At 43.9% G+C, this 13351-nt stretch overlaps 1 protein-coding gene across 3 annotated transcripts in view; it reads right to left on the reverse strand.

Annotated features, from left to right (window-relative positions):
- Positions 1-369: 369 nt before the first annotated feature.
- LOC111268884 (core-binding factor subunit beta) overlaps positions 370-13351 on the reverse strand; it is a 31297-nt gene continuing 18315 nt past the window's right edge. For 2 of the 3 annotated variants that reach the window (XM_022848105.2, XM_022848103.2), the window contains exons 3-5: positions 9285-9401; positions 6731-6874; positions 370-1189 (exon numbers count right to left, since the gene is read on the reverse strand). In XM_022848105.2, the coding sequence (XP_022703840.1) occupies positions 1160-1189; positions 6731-6874; positions 9285-9401 (291 nt within the window). In that variant the 3' untranslated portion in view covers positions 370-1159. The remainder of the gene's footprint in view (positions 1190-6730; positions 6875-9284; positions 9402-13351) is intronic. The other variant, XM_022848104.2, reaches the window with a different exon arrangement.

Consider the following 13351-nt stretch of genomic DNA (forward strand, 5'->3'; position numbering starts at 1 on the left):
AGTAGTATTAGAATATATGTATCTGTATGGAATTATTTGTTTTATGGGCAATGAAAAAATCCTTATCACACAGGTTGTGTTCTATGCCTCTCGAAACGTTAAAACTAGATCAGAAACGTAAAGTCTGTGCACTTTAGTGGCCAAAGTTCTGCCCAAAGATCTACCTGCTTGACTTGGAACTCCGATAACCTACCGCAGCAGAGTGCGCGCGAAACTAGCCTTAAGATTATCTACTTTTTCTTCTACTATTACCTATGTGTGTATGCTACTACACAGGTTTCTATAGAACCTATAGAAAAAGGTTCTGTGGAAAAAAGGCCAACGCCTACTGACCTACCTCGGTTAACCGTATAAAAAATCAAGACATCGTATCGTTACTCTAACGAATTTTATTTGTTCAAAACTTCCACCTTCGTCATCAATTCGTTTATCAGTCTTTGTGTTGTAATGTGAATACGAGTCCACTGCTATTAATCGGTCTTTCTCTATATTATATATATATATATATATATATATATACACACAATTTATACGCACAGTGTCGTATGAGAAAAGGAAATGGATAACGCTTTGTTCGAACGGACAACTACTCCATTTCAGTCAATAGGACTATGTGCCCTCAACCATTGTCATAATAATAATAGCAAATTATTCTATAATCCTGTACTCTAACCCTGGTGGTGTTACCCGTGGCGCTGTGATCGCTTTGACACGATAACATAACGCCCCCTAGTGTTTCATCACTGTTATCTTCACACTCGAGCGGCCGATCAGTAGCGTTTGCTGTTTCGATCAAGCATCAATATATGATTTGTTAATTCCGACGCTGCCGTAATGATGGCCGACACCTGCTTCCTATTTCCTGCTTATCACAACAAGGGCGACCCAACGGCTATACCATTTGCGCGTTTTTTCTTGCAAATTTCTTTTGTGTACGCTCGTACAACGCCGGCCCTGTAGCAATCCATGGCGCACAACGTTATATTCAACGTGATCGTCATGTTCGGTGAAGGTCGACATCGAGTCAGAACTATAACTGCTAGTAGATAGACTTAATTAAAGATATCAAAAACCAATAAGCAATAAATATCTATAAATGCTAAGATAGCTAAACCGTCATTGTTAGCCCTGATGGCCTTTTTCTTTCGAATGCTGACCTTCACGTCCGGTGTACGTCAATGTGGTGCGCCTGTAAACATACAAATGCAGTCTGAGTTAGTTCGATTTTCGGAGATGAATTCTAGACGAACCTAGACTCGTTGGGACAAAGACAATTAAGCACATTCTCGATAGCTAGCGTAGCTTTGTGGTTATTTGGCAACCATTAATATATCTACACCGTGGTAAGTCTATACGATAGAAGGCATTCTCTGCTAGCGTTCTAAAACGGCGTTTCTAAACTACGTATAAATTATCTACGAACAAAATCACGTAGTGCCCCGTCCCCCACGTCGAATGGTTTGGTGAGAAGTAGTACGATTACACTAGCGTTAGAGTATTACAGAGAAACGATGATCCTGATCGTTTTCTGGGAGAGCCACCTACACCTACAGTTGTATGATGCTATACATCGTTCAGGTTGCGACGTTGTCAAACATTGTTTTACGCACGCATTAGAATCTAACCGCGACGACACTTTCGCTCCTCAAGATCGAACGAGAGACGATTGATTCTCTACGGCGGCCAGAATTACGCCATAACCGCTGCGTCAATGTGGTTTTGGCTGGCAAAAATCCGTCATACTGGATGTTATGTACAAGGATAGAACAGATCGATTAATCGTTGCATAGAAATCCCGAAAAAATAGCGTCCGTTTTTTCATCTTTGGATATTTGAATTAAACAATTTTTTTTCTTTTAAAGTGTTTTTCCTGTGCATCTCAGTATATTGAGTTTGATTTCCTTTCTTTCGAAACTTTGGTACATAATGAATATGATAACGAACAAATTAAGGGAGCACGGTTATACAGATAAAAATAATCCATATAGATCCTATACGGGTAGACATGCTGTAGATAGAAATCCAGCAACACAGCTGAAAATCTGCACGGCCGACATTGAGCCCATTCAAGCTGAAGATAATCTTCCATAACGACACATTAGCACAGCGTATTGGTCACATATTTGTCTATGGGTGAAATGCCAACATTCGGATTTTGCCGAAAGATTCGAGTCGTATTTCTACAACATCCAAAAAAAAACCTCTATTTTAATTTAGGCCAAGCTACCGAAAGACAAAGCAATGCTAACCCAAATTCCTTCGTCATTATATCGATCCGTTTCCGTCCGTCGGCGCATGGGTCATTAGCCTTTTCTCTTTGACGGATCGACTGTATTTAACGGAACTACGCTCCTGACTTCCAGTCTTGAGGCCAGTTCGCCAAATTTACACTCGTACAAGACTAGTATTTGCGACAGCTTAACGATTGTAGCAATAATCTGCTTAAGCAGAAAACTGACTTTCCGTAGCTGACTTTTGGCTTCGCCCATCGCTTCGACGAGGGGTAAACTAAATCTTTATTGAGGATTTTAGTCGGCTCGCTTGTATGACATTGGGTAGCTCGGCCCCTCTAAGAAGGCGTTGACATTAATCCACCCAGATCGTACCAAGCGGCTCACGGGGAGGTGGTTAGAATGGGGGCTCGATTTCAGCGTTGGCTCTGATGTGCTGTATCGCGTCAGAAGTTACAACGGCAGGCAATACAACCCCAAGGGTTGATACCAAGTGTTGAAGTCCATCAGCATAGTCAGTCACAACAGAAGGTGTGAATTTAAGCCGTCCGTTCCCTCAGGTCCGTGCGTCACGCTTCGTTATTGTAAGCAGGTAATAATAATAATCTGGCAGCCGAGCAATGGAACTTAAAAATTTTTCACAAATAAGGAACAAGCGAACAATTGACGTACCAAGTCAATTCATATCAAAAAAATCATAGAAACTAACAATGTGTGACGGCTTATATTTCATCGGATAGGTCAGGTGGATTTGTTGGGCTCCTAGGTGATTAGTAAGCCTTATCCAACTTAAATGTCCCCGTTTGTATTCAGAGAATTTTGAATTCACACCGGTGATTTATTGTCGTTGTTTTAGTGGAAATAATAATCTTATTTTCATTTTTTATTCAAGGGGTCATTTGCAAATAACAAGAAATAATACATTCAGGTGTGCGCTAAAAAAGGGGGATCTTTCGGCCAATCAATAGGCTGTCGTGATTCGCCAATCTATCATGGTGTCCCCAGGTAGTATCTACTCGATAGGAGCAAATTAACTGCGTAATTCACGCAGACGAAACCTACATAAATCTGTCCGCTCAGCACGCGTCAATACAGTCACAGTAGGTATCTGTGCAGCGCCAGTTGGAAAAAGGTAGTGACGATCTACAGAACCTAGGTGATCGGGGGTAGTGATTTCGAAGAGAATTAGAGAGAGGACAAGAACCGTTGCATCTTTTGTTTTATCACTACCATCCCTCGCACTCAATGTGGGTTCTCTTTTTCGCTATTTATTTCCAAAAAAATATGGAAAATCAGTAATTCTCCCAACGTCGTACGTTGGCCGGCAACTCTACCAAGTACTCAATTGACTAATTCCTTGTTCATCGTCACTCCTCTGAGCCCTTTCAGAAGCTCGCTTGTTCGGTCTGTTCACCATGAGTTCTGGAGGTGATAGCCATCGAAGCTTTTATTCGAGTTCGAACGCAGATTTGGATTGGGGGCGCATGCGAAGAAAAGCCTCGTGACTCCCGCTGAGCGCTGATACGCCAAGACTCCGCGGGATACATGGTAATGCCGAGGACCAAGTGTTTGGGGTGAAAAAAAAGAAGAGACCACCGTCTGTGTCCACACCATTTGAAGGATTCTAGAAAGCGAAGATGGCACGAACCCGTGAACGCGTCGCGCCCTTGGAACTATTATACATATAACACATAGACACGAAGCAGGGTGTCGAGGGGGAGACGAGGGGTGATGAAAAAAGCCAATTGTACCAGATTGGATAATTTCGTAAGACAGTATTTGTTGACGCGCATTGTATCTCGCTGTTTGAGTCCTTACTGGCCAACGGAGATTTAAGTGTCACGCTATCTCGAACGATAGGAATTGTAAACATGCTAGGCGAACTGCTACTAGTTGACTCTTGATGCTAATTAGCTGCCAGGAGGGTCAGCGTACAGAACAGTCCCCCCGCGGCGTAGGCACCCACCCACAGGATATTCAATCAATATCCTCCCTTTACTAATGACACGATGCGTGACCGTATGATCTCTCTGTCGAGGGATTGCTACATCGAGCAAGTGCTGCGAAGGTTTCCTAGGTAACTCCCACACAACGACAGGCATATGGATACATACGAAATGTGTGAGACAAATTTTTGTTTGGTGGACATTTGTATTTGGCGGACATGCATAGATTATACTTTTAAATGCAGTATAATCATAAGAGACGCGTGGTAGTCGACACGACTGTGGGTGCGTTTTTACTGAGAGCTATCTCTGCATGCGTTAACACATGTGTCGTTTGCTTAAATTGTGATTTACTATATTATTCTCATTTCGATAGTTATATAAATACAGCGGTTTCCTTACTTGCTGTATGCTAATTCATTGACCTTTGGGCTAGCAGTAAAAGGCAACAGAACAAAGCCTTACTATGGCCTGTGTTATGGAACACGCCTCTGATTGACAATTTCAATTTCCAAACCAGAAAGGCAATAAGTTTGAAAACCGCAAAAGGACAACGTCCAAACCAAATTCTCCCTACTCGAATCTTCTTATTCCTTTAGGACGTCAACAGTTTACGTGCGTACTAAGCATAAATACGTTTTCGCAGCGAACATAATCATATTTGACTTTGCGTCCATAGCCTCACGTGCAGGTCTAGCTATTACCATAACTCCCCCAAATGACGGCCTTGCAAGTTTGAGCAACCCATCCCTTGCGCGACACCGAGCTCAAGGGACGCCCTTCTCGCTGTTGTGTCCTAGACCAGCTATATCCGTCCTACAACTTAAGACTGCTCTAACCAAAAGCAGCAGTAGTCCATAGTCGAGGGTTGCTTTCGTCCTGCATAGGTCGACAGCGTCGTGCGCTAAACAATGTCCAGCTAGCTTCAGCACTATCAGTATCTTTTCGATTCGTATTCGCTCACGAACTCTCTATTTGTTGGGCCAACACTCAGCGCCTGTAGCGTCGACGACAGTAATAATAACAACACATAGAGGCCAGCTTCGCCTGTTGACACATCCAAGAGTCGGGTGCTACTCAGTAGGTATACAAGTTTGTATCGGCTTAGGCGACCGACAGGCCACGTCCCACTAGCGCGTTCTTCGCCTTCCTGCACCGAGTTACAAGATTCATGCAGACTTCATCCAGACAGAAGAGCAGTCGTAGTGAAGAAAAGATTTTGCGGAGTCACACACATATACGTACATAGCGATAGTGGAGACACCGAGACGCTCTCAGGGTCACACTTCAGCTGACATGGCCCCTGCTCGTCGTTTTGCTGCTGCGTGCGATTCGGGTTTAGAAAACAGTCATCGCTGGCAGAAGCAATTCACTGCCGCTAATCGAAACAACAACGCACAATTATCACGTGAATAAGTTCGAAGGGTGGCCGAATAGGCTGGCCCATCGAAGACGATCGTCGACGTTAGACCCTTAGAATAGTAGAAGTTGATAGTTGACTAGCAAATGGATCGTTGCCACGTGTGTCATAGCTGCTTGTCGATCAGGGCAAAGCGCCTACCCACTCGTATATATATAGAAGCGATCTAGAAGGAAATCAGAAGACACTGATGCAGTCAAAACGGTAGCTATGGGGCGCGTCAAACAATGGCTAAGAAACAGTAGTTGGCGACTTCTTAGCGTACATACCGGCCGATAATGGCAAAGGCGATCTCGCCATCGCTGAAACCGAAGAGGGGCAATCAGAGGTGGGCTTCAAAAATCCAAGACGGACGCACACGAAAACCGGTGTGAATGATCGAGATCTGAGCAATCTTACGTGAATCAGCCGTATACGAGCGCATTATCGGGGCGCGCATTCGTATGGCTATCGGCTATTCAGAAGTAATGGCAGGTAAGCGACGCCATTTTGTCTGCATAATATAGCGAGTGCAAAAGATGGAGGCGACTGATGCTGCTACTATCAAGTCCAACGGAATTCTCTTCAGGTAGGACAGCGGAACCAGACGGAAAGTGCCCTGTTTATCGCTTCTCTCGCTGATTTGCATACAAAATGCGAACAATCCAAAATGTTGAAAACGTCAAAAGGATGAAAGAATAGCAGGCCCCTAAGGAATTAGTTAAAGAATAGTAGATTGTGCTATTCCTTCTAAAGGTCCTTATTCAGCCGGCGGTGACGTCTGTGAAATTGGCCAAAAAAAAAAAAAAAAAGATTATCCGTGACATTTGTGTGCGTTTCTATCTAATCTGCTCTTTACTAGGACTTGTTTGAGCAGACCGTCGATACGTAGCGGCATAAATGGCAGTGTCTTGAATAGATCTAGGCAAACTATTGAGTAGCAAGTTGAGTGTCAGTGATTCAAATGTCCTTTTTCACTGCTTGCCTGATCCAGCGTGGGATAACGGAGGTTTTTTTGATGGCCTCGACGCGTGATAGCGCCACCATACGACGCTACAGCTAGGCAAAGAATATAGTGTGAATGATGCGTGTGAATTTTTACTGTAGTGTTTAGAAGTTGAAGTCTATTGCTTAACAGAAATTGAAGAACTTACGCTGAGATCTGTTTCGCCTTGTATGCGTTCCCTATACGAGCGCTTCGAATGTACGGGGAACGGATTTGGGTTGTCTACTCGAAACGAATCGAAAGCTTTTTCTCTGTGCTTTTCAATTTGCTCACGAAGATGAGCGTCTTCAATCTGAAAAACACATCGACATAAATTTAATATGGTGACGAAATTCGTCAGCACTACCTGTTACCGAACTAGATTTTTCCGTTGGCTAAATAAACGTATTATTGTTATTACATGTCCGTGTTGTAATAAACAAAGATATGAAAAGGTGAAGAACGAAAGAAAATCGTCGTTGTGTTTATTTTACTGTTTTTATGAAGAGCTGCAGTACTGACATGAGCAAAATTAGACGTTTAGATAAGCTTCTTGTTTCGGCCCGGAACTTCGTTTAAAGTCTACTAGGCAGATACTAATATCGATGGAAAAATTGGACACGAGTCTATATATGCATATGGAGTCTTTTTAAATAACTTCATCATTATTTTCACGATAGAACCGAATCTTAACTATCTGTCCTATTAGTGCAACGGATTGAGCGTTACGTTTTTGACCTGAGCAAAAGCTTCCGAACAGGCCAATATGAGTGTCGTGTTTCTCACGCACAGTAACGGAGACGTCGTAACAAGCTCCTGAATACTGCAGGACTAATCATTTACCAAAGGAAAAATAATGCTACACCCACTATCAGCTTGAACATCTGCTCGTGTGAATACGTTATTATCGACGTAACTACGATCGTCGACGTTTAAACTGTTCAAAGTTGCACATTCGAACTTTACGCTGCTCCATAACGATCATTCTCGTAATTATAATAATACGTATCATCATAATGATTAGTGGGTCTCCGCCCAACAGCGGGATCGTCTCAACCGACCCAGACCGAGAATCGGTTGGAGCGAGGGAGATGCACGGGGAAAGTGCAACTAAAACAAGAAATCAAGCCTTTAGCGTCCAAAAAATGGTAAGCCCCTAATATATGGTGGAACACATGAGAAAACGAAGAAAATATATGAAGAACAGGGCAGAACGGCGTCTTGTAAATCCTAAACCTTTTCTGGGTCGGTCCCTATCATCGACCAGGATCACTTTGTCTTCATTTTTTCGTTTTTCTGCGAGGAGACGATTCAAAGCAAAAAGGGAGGCGTTCCTGATGCCGAGAAGCAAATCGCTGGTTGTTCGAGTGAGTCTGACGTAAGTCAGCCTTTCTTAACTCCTCTGAGCGGGTCTAAGACCCGGCGATTTCGACTTGTTGCCGGCGGTGGTATCTTGTCTTAGCGCCGATCGTTCGCCTCGGCCAGTCCCGGTTGTTGCTACTTTCGTTGTTACTACCGCTGCTGGTACCGCCATAACGGTCGCGCCTCCATCTAGATGTTCATCATGGCTTCGCTGGTTGTCTTTTGCTTTGATTCGTCGAAACGGGCATCAATTGACTTAATTGCTCTAGATTCTGTCGGAGCGGCCGCGGCGGGTGATGCCAATAGTGGTCGATTTTTTGCTGAGAGCTCGACGCTGCGCGGGTGCTTATCTGCTCGTAACCGGTGCGATGATAGTGCTGCTCGCTAGATGCGGACGTGAATGGTCGATTTCTTAGCCAGCATGCCTAACGACAATTTCGTCGACGGCAATGATGACGACAACAACAGCTGCAGTAGCCACAAGGAGACCAGAGGTTCATACATGAGAGACCTAACCGAAAAAAACGCAGCTACCGCAAAGCGGAAACGACAACAATTCGCCAAGAAGTTCGCGGTGAAAGCTGAAGCTCTCAAGACGTCAGGAGGTCCGAGTCGAACAGACACACAAACTAATTTAGTTACAAGTATACAATGATGATTAGAAGCAGAAGTTATTCTGCCACAACAGTAAAAAGTCAAAGGGACAGACAGGCAGCGGGGAAAGATGCCCATCAATGCACAATTATATATTCTGCATACATTCCGAAGGAGGGATCAATGAAGACGCTGTTCAGCCTGGCGCACACAGGTGCTGCCACGCCCGTTCGACTCAAATCACCGCGAACATTTCTCCAGTTTAGTTCATAACTGGGTCTGGGTAAAATCGCTTGGGGCTAAATGTGTTCAACGAGAGCGAACGAATGACGGCAGGCTATTCGAGCTTGACCGGCGGTTAACGCTAGGTTAAGGGATTAGGCGCTCTAAATCGTATCAACTTTTGAGAAAAGTCGAGATTAACGTAAGTGCCATTTCTGCGGACCAGTGATTCGCTAGTTTACGACCCGTCATCTAGCAGCATAAATACCTATACAAATCGTACACGCGAAACGAAGGCTACCACCAATTGATGACCAACAACAATTTTCCAACAGCTCACGTGCTAGTGACTCCATGCGGCGCCTTTAGCGGTAACGAGATAATTTACGGTTCTCATATGTACGCACGGCAAAAATGCAAGTTGAAGTAATTTAATAACGATTAAAATAGAACATGTTCCTGTCAAAACTTAATTTTCAAGCTTCTTGTACCTGTATAGCCATTACAGGTGTTCAACTGGGATAGTTCCGTTGTTGTATACTTACTTTTGCGCGTTCCTCATCGAACTCCAGACAGCCCATACCCTCTAGCTTGTGGAGATCTAGCCATCCTTTCCATCGTACGCAGACTCCGTTCATAATAAATGAGCTCCGAATGTACACCTAAAGTTACACACATTGTTTAGATATTTATTGTCCTTGCAGTACTCAAGTTCTAGTTCAGCCTAAACATTCTTGACCGTCCTCAAATATTTCCAAACCTGTGAACGCTTCTAACACCTTAACGTCACAGATCCTTACATAAGCACCTACAAGCAACTCCGAGTTGGTACCCCCAGTAAAAGATCTGCACCTTAAAATAAAGCTAAATATTTCATATATCTACACCGTTTCCCATTATCACAAACTCAAATAGAGCTATAGGGTCGCCAGTATATCGCTGTCCCATCCCCACAGAGGCAAAAGGCAATTGTTAATGTTATGCGGCAACAGCGCGCCGCAATTTCCATGGCAACCGAAGTCTTCTTTTTGAAACCTCTCACCCACACCCCGCGGGGCCGCTCAGAGCTTTCATGTCCTCCCTTCGGTCCCTTTGTCCCCATTTTCTTGCCCGCGATTCTGTTAGACTCCAGTAAGACAACCTTCGACAGCTGTTACTCTCGACAGCATTGCGTATCCCCTCTTTTCGCGAGCCCTCTCTTGCTTAATGGGGTGAACCCTGGTCAGCGAGTCGTGTCTGGCAATGCCTTCGGAGCACTCTTGGAGCCCAGCACATTTTCTACGTACCCCTGACTCCCCAGCTTGTCTAATGGCGTCTAGACTCTTAGCCCTATATCCTACTTCGGACGCGACACCATCAAAATGCGTATTGAACTCTGGGAGAGCTCCTCAAGACGGAATGGGACGAGACTGGAAGACTAGGTGGCATGTCCTGTTCAATCAAACGGGTTGAAGTTCGACCAGGAAAAGCAGACTATTTCACGGTCGCTAAAAATAGAACGGAGGATTGTATCCAAGTCCGAGATTTTGTTAGATGACTGAAGATGAAACTTAGCTCACAATTTGTCCAAACAGGATTTTACGAGGCTTTACTATATTTGAGTCCGGCCTAGACCTTCCTTTCAGGTTTTTAGTGCTACGAGTGAAGTATATGATTTTCGTGATTTTGATCAGATAACTAGCCTTATTGGATAGCTTGCATGATACTCCTTTTTTTATCAAGTAATCAAAAAAACCAGCATGATCCATATAGAGTGTATTATAGCATACCTTACTAGGTTTACGCAGACTCGTACTTACAAACGAACAAATATGAAGCTTTTGTCGTTTATGGTCTGAGCAGGCCCTAGGAACGATTCAAAGTGCCTAACAGCAGCAAATCAGATGCGTTTGATGAATGCGTATCGCTGACCCAGGCTTCCGTCTTTGCGCGGTACGACCCAGCAAAAAGATCAACCGATGTTCACCAATCGCTCTAGGACGAAGGCATCACTGACACCGAAAGCAACGAAAACATCTTCATTGTCAACTCGCACTGTCATATCTAGTCGTCCGTCCGCTTAAGAGCAGTACTCGGATCCCCCTTATCGCTCATCTGCATCTCCCATTTCTGATTGCGGCCCTCTCCAATTCTTAGCATCCCGTTTTCTATTGCCTCCTGGTACCCGACGCTGCTATACTGCTATTCAACCCCCGAGTATATCTAGTATTGCAATCGTAATCAGTGATGCACGGATGCAGCTCGTCGAGACGATAATACCATGGATTTGTTGTAGTTCTTATACTTGTCGATCCGCTGTTCGAAATCGGACCAAAAGAGAAAAAAAAAACACTTATTACAGATGAGATCTATTGCATGATCTTTTTTCCTTACGTCCGTTTTGTAACAAGAGTCGACCATTCGAGTTAAGTGATATGATAGCAAAAGGATGGACCTGCAGCTAGATGAAGTTTAGGTTGACGGCATACTCTTCATTGCGACGAATGGCGAAAGACGTGCAGTTCTTATCCTCGAATCCTTTATCGGAGGTATCAGGACTAGAGATGCTATCGAGGGAATCTATTGGCTTTAAACTGATCAGCCACCTATAAAGAGCATCAGCTTTAAAGCACTCTTGGGCCAACAACAGGACCGTAGCAACAGGCCAGTGCAGGGAAGCGTTAAGGACAGGAACATTTTGGTAGTCCTTAGCCTGCTTAGGTTTATGATTGCTGGTCGTTTTTTCTTTTTTTTTTTTTATAGTATATAGTGCTTCCTTTAGTCGGTATCCATGCATATTTACCATCCGCGGTAATGTAACCCATTTAATCTGTTTGGCGTAATAGTCTTCCCTGTGTACTGATGTGATCATCTATGTAGAGAAAGAAATCCTCGCTATACGGTAAAGCTCCGAACTCGAAAAAGGCGTTGTTGTCCTACTTATATATCTTCAATGGATATAATTCGTCGTTAAAGTTCAACTTTTTATTGCGAGTGAGCACAGTTCAATAAACATATATTTAAATCATAAGTTCGGCTTTGAATCCAGCCCACGGTAAATCTATGTGAGTAGAGAAAACACTAAGTTATGAGTCTTTTTATAATGATTCAATAGAAATATTATTTTAAGCAGAATTTCGAACAACGCACCACTGCCCAAAGGAGATGCACCAGTGAGAGCTATAGGCAAGTTTCAGCACATCGAAATGTAGCAAATGTGAATATCTTTGAATCACCATCAATGACCAGCCAAATATCATGCTGTAAAACACAAAAAAAAAAACAGGGATCAATAAAAACAACATGGATTTTTTTTTTTTTTTCGACCGTTCCCGGTCCGCAAAAAAACACTTGCACTATTCATTGTTGCTTATGCTTATTTACTTATCTATCTAGTTATTTTGCTTCGTAGCGCTCTTGGGTTCACAGCTTCCATCACGCAGTATTTGCAGAAAGGCTTCACGGAGAACGAAAGCCGATACCAGCGTCTACATTGCATAGACGTACTTGGAAACTAACCTCAACATGTCAGCGTCGCTATTCCGCCTGAATCTTGAACGCCTTCAATTCATCCTTTTGCATAATTGATATCTGTGTCTTTGTCTGTGTCTCTTTTTGCTAAACATTTTCATCTGCTGAGATACTCCGCATCCTGCCTATATCATATCCATCCGTTCCTTCTCAACACCCACAGAGCATCTTTTTCCTCCTGTGCTTTCCCTTAGTGAACCCCCGCTTCATTCAGCTCAGGACTAATTCCGTCTTCTAAAACTAACGTAGCGTAACGGTGTGAGATGAGATCGTTGTCCGATGCCAACGCGTCAATGCGCGAGACGCTCCCGCTTCGGAGCTGCCATCAGTCCTCACTACGGCTGCCTTCCGAATGACCAAATGAACGAACCCAGGCCGGCAAGCGATAAAGGGCAAATTTCTGCTACTAGAATTTACTCTACTCTACAATGAATGCCACTAGTCTTTCTGCTACGAGAGCAGGGTTCCATAACGGCGATGACTGGCATTGCATCGGCACTACAATCAGAGCTCCGTTGGTTCAGCTCGGAGTTCGGTTGCGTTTTTTTTTAGTCTGGTCTGCTACCGTCCTGATACGGTATTTTTGTTTCAGTATAACTCTGGCGTTTCCGCTCGGCTGCACCAAACGTTTGCTTCTATTTTTTTATGCTTCTTCTATTTTTTGCTGCTGCTGCTGCTAAGTATTCATTGGTGATCATTGTTGTTGTCTTCTGTTTTCTGCCGCTATATGCGTTGTTGATCTTGGCCATCAGCTCAGTTTCACTTCGTTCTCGTTGTTTAGCTCGGCCGGCCGCTTAGGGAGTGCAAGACTAGCCAAATGATCTTCGGGCACTCCATCCCAGCCCATGGCTCGATCTAACAGTCACTAAACTACTTCGAAGCACTGGCTGTAGGTAGGCGAACCAGAATGATGGATGAGTCACAAAGCTAGATAAGTAGCACGTTGTTTCAGTCTGGCGTTTTTGCAAGGTGGGCAAATGTGCGTAGCGGCCAACTGTGATAACTTGTGAAAAGTTCAACTTGCGTTGATTTAAGCAACATATCTAACACGCAACGAACCAGAAATGTACCTTGAGAACCCCAATTTTCTCCGCCTTTTCTT

Source organism: Varroa jacobsoni, unplaced genomic scaffold, assembly GCF_002532875.2.
Source record: "Varroa jacobsoni isolate VJ856 unplaced genomic scaffold, vjacob_1.0 scaffold_1328, whole genome shotgun sequence".
Lineage (NCBI taxonomy): Eukaryota > Metazoa > Arthropoda > Arachnida > Mesostigmata > Varroidae > Varroa > Varroa jacobsoni.